Source organism: Neofelis nebulosa, chromosome 15 (genome assembly GCF_028018385.1).
Source record: "Neofelis nebulosa isolate mNeoNeb1 chromosome 15, mNeoNeb1.pri, whole genome shotgun sequence".
NCBI lineage: Eukaryota > Metazoa > Chordata > Mammalia > Carnivora > Felidae > Neofelis > Neofelis nebulosa.
The window spans coordinates 35,481,144-35,496,313 of record NC_080796.1 but is presented as its reverse complement, the minus strand read 5'-3'; the positions used below and the strand labels follow the sequence as shown (position 1 = coordinate 35,496,313).

The 15,170-nt window shown below is 37.7% G+C and overlaps 1 protein-coding gene across 4 annotated transcripts in view; it reads left to right on the top strand.

Annotated features, from left to right (window-relative positions):
• CENPF (centromere protein F) overlaps positions 1–15,170 on the top strand; it is a 100,144-nt gene that overhangs the window by 43,883 nt on the left and 41,091 nt on the right. For 3 of the 4 annotated variants that reach the window (XM_058700650.1, XM_058700648.1, XM_058700649.1), the window contains exons 4-7: positions 4,327–4,448; positions 4,891–4,982; positions 6,817–7,108; positions 8,238–8,440. In XM_058700650.1, the coding sequence (XP_058556633.1) occupies positions 4,327–4,448; positions 4,891–4,982; positions 6,817–7,108; positions 8,238–8,440 (709 nt within the window). The remainder of the gene's footprint in view (positions 1–4,326; positions 4,449–4,890; positions 4,983–6,816; positions 7,109–8,237; positions 8,441–15,170) is intronic. The other variant, XM_058700651.1, reaches the window with a different exon arrangement.

The window sequence follows — 15,170 nt, the reverse complement described above, 5'->3', positions numbered from 1 at the left end:
TCATGGGATAGGAGACAATGGATAATTGAGGCTGCTGCGAAGAGAGTGGTTAAAATCCTGTGCCACGGAATCTAGGCTGGAGAGGGAAGGGAGCAAACTCAAGAAGAGCTTCCTACTGAGATCCCCATCTTCCATCTGAAGCATTACATAACCGATTTGCCAGTTTCAGTGCCATATTTAAGCAATAAAAAATGGTGCTTTTGACTTCTTTACCATTAAAAAGAAATCCTCAAACAACTTGAGACATCAGTCAAAATAAATCTAGTGGGACCTAAATGCTAGCTTATAAATGATACCTTTTTGTTTTAATAGTGGAATTTGGTCAAAATAGCAAGGAGTAATACAGACTGGAAGCAAAATGGACTTTAGTAGATTGCCCCATTGTTGATTCTGCTAATACACACCCAGAAATTTTTTTAAAATGTTTTTTTATTTGAAATAACTTTTTTTTTTTTTTTAAGTTTATTTATGTATTTTTGAGAGAGAGAGAGCCCGAGACCGTGTGCCTGCGGGGGAGGGGCAGAGAGAGAGGGAAACCAAGAATCCCAAGCAGGCTCTACACTGTCAGCGCAGAGCCTACATGGGGCTCAGTCCCAGGAACCATGAGATCGTGACCTGAGCCAAGATCAAGAGCTCAACTGACTAAGCCACCAGGTGCTCTTGAAATAACTTTAGGTTTACAGAAACAGTAGTTAACATCCAATATAACCAAAGCATAATGACTGAACCAGAAATCAACATTGGTTCAATGCTATTAACTAAACTATAGGCCTTATTAGCATTTCACTAGTTTTTCCGGTAATGTCCTTTCTCCGTTCCAGGATCTGATCCAAGATCCCACATTACATTTAGTTGATGTTGTCTGAGTCTCTTTCTAAGCTGTGACAGTTTCTTGCCTTTTGTGTCCTTGCAACTGTTGACAGGTTAACTCGTCAGCTCTTTTGTAGAATAGTCCTCAATTTGGGTCTCTCTGTTGTTCTTCTCACTGATTAGATCAGGGTTTTCAGCAGTGGCATGGTTCATATTTTGGGCTAGATGGTTCTTTTGGACTAGATGTGGAAGGCTGTCCTGGGCACTGTAGTGTCCTTAATAGCATCCCTGGCCTCTACCTACTAGATTCCGGTAGCACCTATCCCATCTGCAAGTTTTGACAATCAGAAATGTCGTTAGGCATTGCTAAATGTCTTTTGGGAGGACAAAATCATCCTGGATTGAGAACCACTGGGTCCGATTGAGGTTATGAATTTTGGGTGAGAATACCACAGAAGTGATGATGTGTCTGTTTCAGCGTATACTATCAGGGTAACATGATTTAACATGACTTTTACTCTGATTACCTGGCGAAGGTGTTGTCTAGGTTTCTGGGAACCCAGAATAGTAACTGGGAAGTTACTGTTTTCCCCTTTGTAACTAATAAATATCTTGACACCAAGGAATTTTTTTTTCCTAACATAACTGCAATAATCTTAATCCTACCTACCTCTCAAACATATTTTTGAAAGTTCAAACATTTTGCAATGACTCTGATTTGTCTTCCTGTGAAGAGAACTTAGGTGCACAGAAATCTTTTTATGATTTTGTTTCCTATCCATACCTAGAAGTTGCATGTTAGAATGATAAGTCGTTTCTATTTCACTGAGTTTTTTGTTTTCTTGTTTGTTGTCTGCTGTACCAACCTCCATGAGAACAGGGACCTTGTCGATCTTATCACTGTGCCCCATGCACCTACCTGGCAGTGGTAGGCCCTCAAATATTTGTCAAATGAATAAATGAATGAAAGATAGGCAGTTGCTTTTGAAAAACAGGTGCTAGAGAAGTCGGAAGTTGAGTTCAGAAGGCCAGAATAGTTTTCTTTGAAAGCACGTTTTGGCTGCTGGTTTTAGAAATACTGGTTTTCATAATTTAGACAGAAATGTTTATATTTCTAATATTTTAGATAAACATACTTTTGTATACATTTCTCTATTGCAAAGTGACATTTGATAGCGGAACTTGCAGATATAAAGTGCTCAGAGTTGTGCATGACACCTAGCACCCTGGTAAATGTCAACATTATCATTAGTTGTCACAGTCGCCATTGTCACCATTGTGGGATTAGGACAGCACATTTAGTTTAAGAGTATTCTTATTATGGGATGCCTGGGTGGCTCAGTGGATTGAGTGTCTTGACTCTTGATTTCAGCTCAGGTCATGATCTAGCAGTTCATGAGTTTGTGCCCCGCATAGAGCTCTGTGCTGACAGCTCAGAGCCTGCTTGGGAGTCTCTCTCTCCTCTCTCTGCCCCTCCTCGGCCTCTCTCTCTCTCTCTCTGTCTCAAAACAAATAAACTTTAAAAAAAAGTATTCTTATTATCTATGACATAGGTATAGATGTTTATAAATGTTTATAAACTAACCTTGAGACTATGAAAACTATGAAGAGTACAATTGTCTATAATGTGACAACTATAAACTACAAAAACTCTTGAATGTATTTTCAAATTCTCATTGGTAACCTTCAAGTACAGGACAGAAACTTATTTTTTCCATCAGTGGCCACTGATTAGGTTTCAGGAAGGTCTCAAACACGTTAGGTTTGAACCATTTGAAATGTTGGTCAAAAACTGTTGAGTATTGATGATCTCATACAGAAAATCGTTTAATTTAGTGCTTTTTTTTTGGCGGCAATTTGTGTTTTGTTTTTTTTTTTCCATAGGAAATAGGAGGAGTAAAGGTTTATAGAAATAGTAGAAGGGCATACTTTTATTTACTATTTATAATAAATACACTCTTTTAAAAAATGAACATAGGGAAAGGGGGATGAAACGTGAATTTGAGGGGGAAAGAAACACCCGATTTTACAAGATTCTTTAAAATGCATCTCTGGGGTGCCTGGGTGGCTCAGTCAGTTACGTGTTGACTCTTGATTTAAGCTTGGGTCATGATCTTACTGTTTGTGGGTTCAAGGCCCACATCAGGCTCTGCACTGATGGTGTAGAGCTAGTTTGGGATTCTCTCTCTCTCTCTCTTTCTCAAAAAAATAAACTAAAAAATTTTTTTTCTTAAATTCATCTCTAGAATTGCCACACTTGTTACACCTTTGGTAGTCTGTAGATCTGGACTATTCCTTGTGGTAGTGGCTAGCTACAGGTGGCTATTAAGCACTTGAAATGTGACTGTTACAAATTGAGTAGTGCTATAAGTATACAATGCACACCAAATTCTGAAGGTTTGGTACAAGGAAATGTAAAATAATAGTATTTTGTATTAGTCAATAATTAGTATTGACTACAAGTTGAAGTGATAGTATGTTGAAAATACTGAGTTAAATATAAAACTAAGACTAAATTCATTTTTTCTTATTGCTCTTTTCATGTTAGTAGAACCTTTTCTACTGGATGGTGCTGTTACCTACCATAAGCTCAAATGTGATGACTTGATTTGCTGAGTAGTCCTTTTCAGTCCAGACATTGTTTCTTCCTTCTCAGATTGAGTTTGGAACTGGGTGGAGCCAGGGCACTGGGGCACTTTCTTTACTGCTTTCTTCACACCTTATATGTAGCCAACAGTCCACAAGAGACTGTCGCATGCACGTCAATAGCCACTCTATACTAGCCATTCTATACGGTGTTCATTTCATTTCTTGTGTTGAGCTGAAATCACAAATGTTACAGATTTGCAAGATTTGAGTCTTCTATTCCCTTAGGCTGTCTGATCTGAAAGGTGTTCAGAACCTATACAGTGTATAGCTTCCTATTTCTTTGTGACGGTTTCCAGCCCTGTCTTCTCTAGATGCACTACGTTAACTGGATTTTTGTGTCTATGTTTTTAAAGTGTCATAAAATTCATGGCAGGTATGTGTAAGGTTTTTGTAATGATTTCACATCACAAGTGATGTCATTCGGTTTCATGATTTGAGCTCATGCTTCGGCGACACCAGTTTCTTTCAATGTTTCTGAAGTTCTGGGGTGTTTTGGGGGTTTGTTTGTTTGTTTTAATATTCCTATGTCTTTCTTTGGCTTAGAATACAAAATTTGCTCAGAATATATCCCCAGCCTCCCAACTCTGTTACCATAGTGGTTTTTACAGATCTTCATTATAGCCTTTATGCCACTGTAATTCTTGGTTCATATTTCTGTTTCCCTGACCACACTGAGTGCCTTTGATGACTGGGGGCTGAGTCTGTCACATGAGTTAGTTCTTATTAAATGTCTGTTGGGTACATGAAGTGCTGAAGAATTCTTAGAGGGATGGGTTTTTTGTAAGTTTATTACTCTCTGGGAGCGTAGTGCTGGCATTCTGTAGCATTTGCTCTGATGTGGCATCCTCTTGGGTCCTTTTCGAACAGGTGTAAATCTGAACTTGAAAGAAGCCACCAAGCCGCACAGTCTGCAGATGCCTCTCTGCATCCATGCACTACACCACAAAAAATTTTTGCAACTCCACTAACACCAAGTCAACATTACAGTGGTAAGGATTTTTTCCTTCATAGCTCTTTTATTGGGATTTTAATTTGGTCAAAGAAATCAATTAATTCATCTTTGAATTCAACTTTAATATGAGCATTAAAAAAAAAAAACTTTTTAATTTGGGCATTGCATGGGCAATATATCCATTTGTGTATCTGTTGAGCCATATTGAACCACCAGGTAAGCCTTCAAACTTTTCATTTTATTATCCTGCAGTGTGTTTTAAAAGTAATTCAGGTTGAGAATATTCAAAGCACCTATGTCTCTATAATTTGATACTTGAGTAATTTGATCAGCGTCTGTTGTCCAAACCCAAATGTTCTGTTTACTTCGTGTACCAAGCAAGATATTCACTTCTAGACTATTGTGATGATTGTTCATCTGTGAATTCCTTTATGAAATCAGTGGCCGAAGTCAAACTGTTTCTCATTGTCTTTGTTTAGGCTCCAAATACGAAGATCTAAAAGAAAAATATAATAAAGAAGTTGAAGAACGAAAAAGATTAGAGGCAGAGGTTAAAGCCTTGCAGGCTAAGGTAAGTTAATTATGGGCCTCACGATAGAGTATGTGGTTGAAGAAATAGTACTTTGACATACAGAAATACGAGGTTAGAGAAAAATCTGGTGTACGTAGAGCCCGACACATTTTCTTACGCTGATAAGATAAAGTACTGGCTCATTACGTTAGTTGTAATCACTGTTCGGTTTTAAAAACAAGTAGCAGTGAAAAAATAGAGTGGGGAGATCAGTTTATCCCTAGACATCAGATGTTCATCAAATTCTATAGAAACTGTAACCATATAATTATTTCCCTGTTAAGATCTAATGGTAAGGAGAGGGTAGGAGCAGAGTCATTCCAGACGCTCACTGTCTGGCTTTATCACCTGGAGGCCATTGCTTCATATTCATTCCTTATGGAATGTGGGGATTGCCACAGGGGACATGGGGTTTGAAGGTCATTATTTATGAAGTGTTTATTTCGAGGAGAATGTTATTAAGGTAATCTCCCCATTCCTGTTAAATAAGTTGCTGACCAGGGTATTAAATTCCATTTGGGTAAATAAACAGGTGGGCAAAGAGATTTAATGTCAACAAGAGAAACAAAATACAGGTATTAGAAACCCCTGCTTTTAGCTTAGGGACTGACCCCCAAAATACCTGGTATCTGTAGAACTAACTTTACTGTCTCTGTTTGTGTGATGTTATTTGCTAAAAAAAAGAAAAAAAGAAAAATAACAACAACAACAAAGTTCCAGTTTTGCACCTCATGTTGCAAACTTATGTTTCTGCTAAACATAAGAACTCCGTGAGATGGGACAATTCAGCAAAGAGTTTAAGGGTGAATTTATAAGTAGATACCTTAAATGTTGAGGGCCAAAAGGTACCTGTTAGAGCTTTAACAATTTTAATTATTTTCCTGCCTCTAAGCCTTTTTTGGAGGTCATTAGGATTCTGATATATAGCAAAGGTATTGCTTCTCAAGATGAATAAAAATTCAACAGTAATTTTCTGGTTTGTCTTAGAAATATCATGTGCTTTGTTATCCGGTCCAGTCCAGTCATTGGTACCCATTCTTCTGACATTGATGCCCAGAGTTTTTTTGATGGAAGAATTCGAGTCTCTACAAACAGGAAACCTCTCCCTGTGGCAAGAAAAGCTTTTGTTATAAAGAATTTAATGCAGCATCTATGGCCATGTCTTGATATTTGTCAGAACAGAGGCAGAGAGAAGAACAAAAGAAGTAGATAAAGGGAATTAAGAGTACATTTGTTTGAGGAACACTGAGGAATATATAGAATCGTTGAATCATTGTACACCTGAAACAAATAAAACACTGTATTCTTGAATTAAAAAAAATTCAAAGCAGTAGCAAATCCACAAATGTGTAATATATAATATAAAACACCTGATATGTCATTTTTTTGGAGTGGTATGGTAGAAAGTGAGATTCTTGAAAGAGTTCTTTAGATTAATATTTAATTTTGATTCTCTTTGTGCAAAGCTACAGGGGGAAGCGACCAAGGACAGGCATAGGAAAACCAAATTTCAGAATTCAAATGGTAGTGAATACTCACTTGTATTTAATGGAGTATATGAGGGATGCAAAATAAATATAAAACCGGAACCCATCTTAATAGATTGGAACTCAGATGGTAGTGGCTTAACCCTTTAATGCTAAAGTCTAACCATTAGAAAGTTCCCTCACTGGATATTGGCACTTAATGGTTCCCTTGACTCGATGAACATTCTTTGTTGGTACACAGTGGAAGTGTTAACTTCTTGGTATTTTGTCTTTATGTTCTATCTGAAAATGAATAGCATTGAATATTGAGAAGTCTAAAGGGCTCTAAAGAGTTTCTATCTTTACAGAAGGTGAGTCAGGCTATTCCTCAAAGTACAATGAACCACCGGGACATTGCACGGCATCAGACTTCATCATCCGTGTTCTCATGGCAACAAGAAAAGACCCCTAGTCGGCTTCCGTCGGGTGCACTGAAAACTCCAATTAGGAGAGATTTCTCTGCATCTCCTTTTTTTGGGGAACAAGAGATGACTCCAAGTAGATCAACTTTGCAAACAGGGAAAAGAGATGCGAGTAACAGTTTCTGTGATAATTCTAGCAATTCTCATCTTTTGGATCAATTAAAAGCCCAGAATCAAGGTAACTTTTTTAGCTAAATTAAGTTGAAAGGAAATTTTCCTAAGATCATTTCAGAGGTGATTCCCGATGTTTCTAGTCCTAAGAAGCGCTCATGTATTTCGTTGGACACGTTGGAAGTAAGCACCTCAGTCTGGTGATGGGAAATACTATTTTGGGTTAAAAGATACCACAATTTTCGAATATACTTTTATTTGTACTAAAAAGCTGGTGCCTCGAAGCCTTCAAAAGTAGGCTGAGTGGCTTTGTCTTTCCAGAAGTAGGGTCAGTAGGTCGATTTCAGTTGACCCTCCCCAGGCTTCTCATCTGACTTTGTTTTGTGGCCCCTGGAACAAGCCTGTGGTCGGCCCGGCTTTGGGCAGAGGTGAGGCGTGAGCTCTGCTCTGCCAGGTAGTCCATATGGGAGCAAACCTGTAACCTTGGCCATGGCTCCACGCTACAGCTGACAGCCAAGGATACCAGGTGGTGTTTTGGAGTCTACTCTGCAGACTCTGATAATTTCCAGTGCTATGATATATTGAAAATCACCGTCAATGTTCACTGGTGAGAATTGTCCCACTGCCAGTGTCTTTGGAGCCAATATTGTGTGTATGTAGGGAAAAAAAATGAAAAAAAAAATTATTGTTAATTTTGGCAGTATAGGAGGTTCATACTGTCTTGATCTTCACTGGAGGTAAAGCTACCAGAGAATATGGGAGTGTGATTTTTTTACTGCTTAGCACTCATTTGCATATGATATGAGCACAAAACAAATATTAGTTCGCCAGTATATAAAATCAAGTGGTAGTTTTAACATAGGGTATTATATGGGATGCACTTTTTGCAGCCTCAGTTAGGTACTTTTCACGATTTTTAGAAAACCATTTTCTTTCCCAAGTTTCTCTGAAAACATCAGAAAATTTGTTTCCCCTGCTTCCTATGGGATATTAGAATACGAATGACAATAGAGACTAACCATTAAAATTAAATCCAATTAAAGTAGCTTCCATGTGTAACGTGAATCGATTGATATTTGTCCCACCAAAGGTTTCAGAGCAGAGTAATAACATAAATGACACCGTCTGAATTTAGATGTAAATTTTTGGTGAAAAATATATATTAATTAAAGTGTGGACTTTGTTTGTGGTTTAAGAGCTAAGGAGCAAGATTAGTGATTTGGAACTACGTCTGCAAGGACAAGAAAAAGAAACGAAAGGCCACGCGAGTAAATGTCAAGAACTCCAACTCCAACTGGAGAAAGCAAAAGTGGAATTAATGGAAAAAGAGAAAGTTTTGAATAAAAATAGGGATGAACTAGTGAGAATGACAGCACAGTACGACCAGGCATCAACCAAGGTACTGGACTTTTCATGAGTTCTTGAAAACCTACACTTTGTCATATAATTCTTTGGAAATTTTTTTCATACACTTAAATTTCTGAAATAAATGTTAGTAACGAGCCTCATTAATACATACTAGGCAGTATTGGTGCAATTGAACTAGTAAGTTCTTTTTAGAGCTGGGTAAGTGTGGGGGCCAATCTAGATGCACGATTTCCCAGCAAAGTGGCTTGGGCTAGTTGCTGATTTCTTTTCCATCTCAGAGGGTGCAGGAGAATAACGGTTATGTATATACAACACCTGACACATACAAGAGGCAACTATGTAATGGAGCTTTAAAGAGGTTTAGGAGGTACGATAGAATTTAATTGATCTGGGGCGCCCTCCTGGGTGGCTCAGTCAGTTAGCATCCAACTCTTGGTTTCGACTCAGGTCATGATCTTCTAGTTCGTGAGTTCAAATACCACATTGGGCTCTGTGCTGACAGTGTGGAGCCTGCTTGGGATTTTCTCTCTCCCTCTCTCTCTCTCTGCCCCTTCTCTGCTTGCTCTCTCACTCTTTCTCTCAAAATAAATAAACTTTTTAAAAAAATTTTTAAAAAGAAAAGAATTTAATTGATATACTTTTTTTTTTTAATGTTTTTTTGAGAGAGAGAGAGAGAGAGAGAGAGAGAACGTGAGTAGGGGAGGGGCAGAGAAAGAGAGGGAGAGAGAGAATCCCAAGTAGGCTCTGCCCCATCATCCGTGCAGAGTCCAACCTTGAGATCATGACCTGAGCTGAAATCAAGAGCCAGATGTTTAACTGACTGAGCCACCTAGGTGCCCCTAATTGATCTACTTTTGGATCCAACATACATACTCCTGCCATTGAATCTCAAGGTTCCACTTAAGGCCAACTTTCTTAGCGTGTTTGAGGGTGTTTTGTTGTTGTGGTTGTTGCTTTGTCCCCAGTCTATCAATAGTGTTTTATTTATTTATTTATTTATTAATTAAATTCATTCATTCACGGATTCATTTGATTTGTTGTTGACTGCTTGTTGTATGTCAGACACTGTTCTGGACCTGGGGATGAAGCAGTAAGAAAATAGACAGAAAGCACTGCGTTTGGGAAGCTTCATCCTAATGTTGGATGTAACATAAATATAGAGTCACATAGATAATATGGTGAATGGTGACAAGTGTAGAGAAAAATGAATTCTCTTCTAGGACCAACTGATTATTTGGCGCTTCCTGAGCCCAGTTTTTATCTGGGTCCAGCGTTTTGCTCACATTTGCCTTTCTGCCTGGCACACTCTCCTCTTGGAATACTCTTGACATGCTCCTCAGCCCGTATGCAACTTCCTTCATCTTTTAATGCAGTGAGATCTTTTCTTCTGGCATCCCCCTTAACACCCTTTTATTGTCGTTACCTGTGTCCTAGCCCTTTGGGTTCCCACACTTGGCTAATTGTCAGAATGACAGAGAAACTTGCAGAATTAATCCTGTTAGACCCATGTCTGATGTGGGCCCAAAGAATTTACTTTTAATAAACTCTCTAGATATTTCTAAGGCAGTAGGTAAGAACCTCTGTTGTAGGTAGACTTACATCTTCTGTTGGTCTCCTGAAGGAAGGTTCATTCGTCTTTTCTTTTTTCTTTTCTTTTCTTTTCTTTCCTTTTCTTTTCTTTTCTTTTCTTCTCTCTTTCTTTTCTCTTTCTTTTCTCTTTCTTTTCTTTTTTATTTCTTTCTTTCAAAATTATTTAAAGGTAATTATAGATTCACATGTACTTGTATAGAATAGTAGCTTGTTAATAAGGCGAGTTACATTGATCACTTTTCAAATATTTGAACAAAACTTGTATCCTTGGAATAAACCCTACATAGCCGTGGTGTATAATTCTTTTTATACATTTCTGGATTTTACTTGCTAATAATTTGTGAGGATTTTAGTATTTATATTCATGAGGGATATTGGTCAGCTGTTTTCTATTTTTGTTCTGTCTTTCTCTGGTATTTGTATCAGAGATCATACTAGCTTCATAAAATGAATTGGGAAGTGTTCCCTCCTATTTTTTGGAAGAGATATGTAGAATCGGTGTTATTTCTTTCTCTTAAGATATCCATGACTTGCAAAAAAAAGAAAGAATTGGTGTTATTTCTTTCTTTATATGTTTGGTACAGTTCTCCATGAAACCATCTGGGCCTGGAGATTTTTGGGGAGGAGTTTTAAAATTACAAATTTAATTTTAAAAATAGTTATATAGCTATTAAAATTATTTATTTCATATTTGATGAGTTGGGGTAGTTTGTGTTTTTAGAGGAAATGGTCCATTTTATCCAAATTTTTAAACTTATAAATGTAGTTATTTGTAGTATTTTCTTATCCTTTTGATGTTGGTAGGTCAGGTGATATTCTCTGATTCTTTTTTTGTTTTTAATTTTTTTATTATTATTATGTTTATTTATTTTGAGAGAGAGACACACACACACAGAATGCAAGTGGGGGAGGGACAGAGAGGGAGACAGAATCTGAAGTAGGCTCCAGGCTCTGAGCCAACAGCGCAGAGCCTGCTACAGGGCTCAAACACACGAGTGTAAGATTGCAACCTGAGCAAAGTCGGACGCTCAACCAACTGAGCCACCCAGGCACCCCTGATGTTCTCTGTTTCTGATAGCGGTGTCTTCTCTTGTTTTCTCTTTGTCAGTTTTGCTAGAGATATGTCAATTCTGTCAGTAACAACAATAAAATTTGTCAGTTTGTTGATCTTTTATTGATCTTTCCAAAGAATCAGCTCTTTGGTTCATTTATTTTCTCTATTATTTTTCTTTTTTCAACTGTATTCATTTTTACTCTGGTATTTCCCTCTGCTTGCTTTAGGTTTATTTTGCTCTTATTTTTCTAGGTTGTTGAAGTAAGGAGCTTAGATTATTGATATGAGGCTTTTCTTTTCCAGTGCAGGCATTTAATGCTATAAATTTCCCTCCATACTACCTCAACTGTGTCCTACAAATTTTGAGGTATTGTATTTTAATTTGTATTTAATCACAACATATTTTTATTTTGTATTTAAAAAAAATTTTTTTAAGTGTTTTTATGTTTATTTTTTGAGGGAGGAGGGGCAGAGAGAGAGGGAGACACAGAATCTGAAGAAGGCTCCAGCTCCGAGCTGTCAGCACAGAGCCCAATGTGGAGTTCAAACCCATGAACCGTGAGATCCTGACCTGAGCTGAAGTCAGACGCTTAACTGACTGAGCCACCAAGGCGCCCCACAATTCAACGTATTTTTAAAACATTTTCCTTGACACTTCCTCTTTGCTTCATGGATTACTGAGAAATACCTTGTTCAGCTTCCAAGTGGTTAGAGATTTTTTTTCTTTTTGTTACTGATTTCTAATTTGATTCCATTGTGTTCAGAGAAGATACTCTATGATTTCAGTTCTAAGTTTGTCGAGGCTTGTTTTATGGCCTAAGACAGTGGTCTATTTTGGTGTATGTTTCATGCAGTTGGGGGAAAAATACATATATTCTGTTGTTGGGTGGAGTGTTCTAAAATTATCCTTAGCCCCAAATCATCTGTTGGTTGATGGTGTTGTTGAATTCTTCCATATTTTTGTTGGTTTCCTGTCTATCAATTGTTGAAAGAAGGATGGTGAAAGTCTTCCGTAATTGTTGATTTATCTATTTCTCCTGTCAGTTCTATCAGTTTTTGCTTCACATATCTTATAGCTCTGTTGTTTGGCGCATGCATGTTTAGGATTGCTATGTCTTTGTGGACTGACCCTTACCATTATAGAATAGCCCTCATTGTCTCTGGTAATTTTCTTTATTCTGAAGTCTACTCTTTCTGATATTAACGTAGCACTCTGCCTTTCCTTTAATGTTTGCATGATGTATTTCTTTTTACTTTCAGCCTATCTTTTTATTATTATATTTGAAGTGAGTTTTGCAAAGACAGCATATAGTTGGGTATATTTGTTTAAATCCACTCTTCCCACATCTGTGTTTTAATTAGCATATTTAAACCATTTACATTTAATGTAACCATTGATGTATCATGGCTTAAAACTGATATCTTATTTTTTGTTTTCTATTTCTTTTTCATTTTGTTGTTTCCTTTTTGCCTGTTTTCCTGTGGGTTACTTGAACATATTGTATAATTTCTAATACTTTTGGATGTATTTCTTTGTAGAGCTATAGTGACTGTTCCAGATATTACATTATATATACACACAATTTATCAGCCTATTGGTGTTGTCATTTAAGCAGCTCTAATGGATTACAGAAAATTTACTGCTCTTTTTATCCTTTTACCTTTGCCCATTTATAACACAATTTTCCTAAGTGTTTACCTACATATAGAACCACATCAGACAGTGCTATATTTTTTGCTTTAACTGTCAAACATAACTTAGAAAACTGGAGAAGAGAAAGAAAGCCTATTATTTATACCAATGTTGTTGCTTACCTTGTTTTTCCTTCTTACCCAATTCCTTTCAAGTTTCCTTCTTTCATCATTTCCTTTTTGTTTAGAGAACTTCTTTTAACCATGCTTTTAGGCCACATATTCTAGTTTTTCCTTTTGTTACTGCATCCTGGAAGTTATTTCTTCAGGATATATGGATTCTGGGTTGACAGTTCTTTTCTTTCAGCACCATCATGTTTTTCCCTTGGGTCCTAAAGTCCCTAGTTGCATAATCTTCTCTCCTCTTAGAGCTTTCTTTCATTTGTCCAGGGTTTTGAATTGTTCTCAATGGGAGGAATAGGGAAATGTACCTCTGTTCTTACTGGAAGTGGTAGTCCAGGTTCATTTTTAGACATTCTCCTAGTGCAGTGCTTTGCAGAGATACTGTTGATAAATATTGATTCAGTGCGTGAGGATGCAGTAGAGGGTCAATGTGATCATGACCTACCTTGACCCATATATTTATTCACTTTGTGCAATCTGAGTTTATAGTCTTTGTCTCAAAGACTTGGATTTGAGCCCTGACTCTGCCACATTCCAGTTGTTTTGCTTTTGAGTTCTGAGCCTCCGCTGTCTAATCAATAAAATGGTGTTAATAATGCCTGTGTCATAGGATTGTTGTAAAGAATGAGATAATTTTTAGGAGAGCCTGGGTGGTTCAGTCAGTTAAGCCTCCGACTTAGGCTCAGATCATGATCTCCCAGTTCGTGGGTTCAAGCCCTGTGTCGGGCTCTGTGCTGACAGCTTGGAGCCTGGAGCCTACTTCAGATTCTGTGTCTCCCTCTCTCTCTGCCCCTCCCCTGCTCGTGCTCATGCTCTCTCTCTCCCTCTCTCACTCTCAAAAATAAATAAACATAAAAAATTTTTAAAAAAAGAATGAGATAATTTTTATAAAGGCTTAGCGTAGTGCATGGCACATGGTGAGTTTATAATAACATATTATTATTACATGGAGTTCCTTGTTAGTTAAGCTTCTTTTCAGTTGCCTATCTGCCAACTCAGGCTTTCCTATATATCAGAATTATACCTACTCTATTATATTTTGTCTTACTGGTTTTGGTATGACAGGATCACTGAATCTTTGTTCTATCTCACGTATTTGGTAGGGTTTCTTCTTACCAGATCGTGAATTAAAACTTTTGACTAGGACAGTGCTCAGAACTTAGCTCTGGCTTTCTATTAGAAAATTTCCTCCAGGTTCTTAAGACCCATTCATTCAATGCTTTCTGGCTTCCTTTTTTTCCAGTGAGCTACAAATCCACCTAGCTGAAAATTCAGTGTACCTTTCTCCCTCTTGCCTATTAGCATTGCATAACCTAGTCAAATGTGTTGCTAGTCAAATTATGCTTGGTTTTTGCTCTTCCCTGGTCTACCATTAGAATTATCCAGTAAGTAAAATGGAGCTAATTCAATCAAAATCAATACCATGTTCTTTGAACCTATGCTGTGTCTAGTACACTTCTTTTCCAAGTATTTGCAACCTGTGTGGGGTACAAAGTTTGAGCTCAAGTAGAAATATTGAGGCTGGCAGCAAACCTGGAGTCCAGCACTCACATTTCACAGATGAAAGCTGAGGCCCCGGGGTCTTAAATGAGTGCCCAGGGTCACACACTGCATATTTTCAAGGATTTCAGCCCTGGGCACGATTTTAGAATATTACGGAACATTCGTGACACCTAGTGGTCAGCTACTATCACGTGGATTATGTGTCATCAATATCGGAATGTCATTAGAAAATTTTTGAATAAGATCTAAGTATCTTCTAAATGCTCTTTTTTAACCTACTCCTGTAGTAAGAGTTGTTGATTCTGAGAGGGTAGTGGGATGTGTTGCAGTTTGAAGGAGGGCCAGCAGAGGGCACCAGGGGTTCATTCATCTCTGTCTTGCATGGGTTTTTTTCCCTAGCCACTGTCAACCACCAACATCAGGACCATCGTTTGGGCAATGATGTTTATCAGAGTTGTTTCCTGCTGCATCCCCAGTGCCTAGCAGGGTGCTTGACATATAGTAGGCTCTCAATAAATATTTGTTGGGTTCATATTTATTATCATCATCATCATCATTTTTTTTTTTTAAGTTTATTTGTTTTGAGAGAGACAGAGATAGTTTGAGCCAGGGAAGGGCAGAAAGAGAGAGAATGCCAAGCAGGCTTCGCACTGCCAGCTGTGTGGCCCAATGTGGGGCTCAAACCCATGAACTGTGAGATCATGACCTTAGCTGAAATTAAGGCTCAGACGCTTTACCGACTAAGCCACCCAGGCACCCCCTTATTTATTATTTTTATAAATACTTTCTATAATCTTTT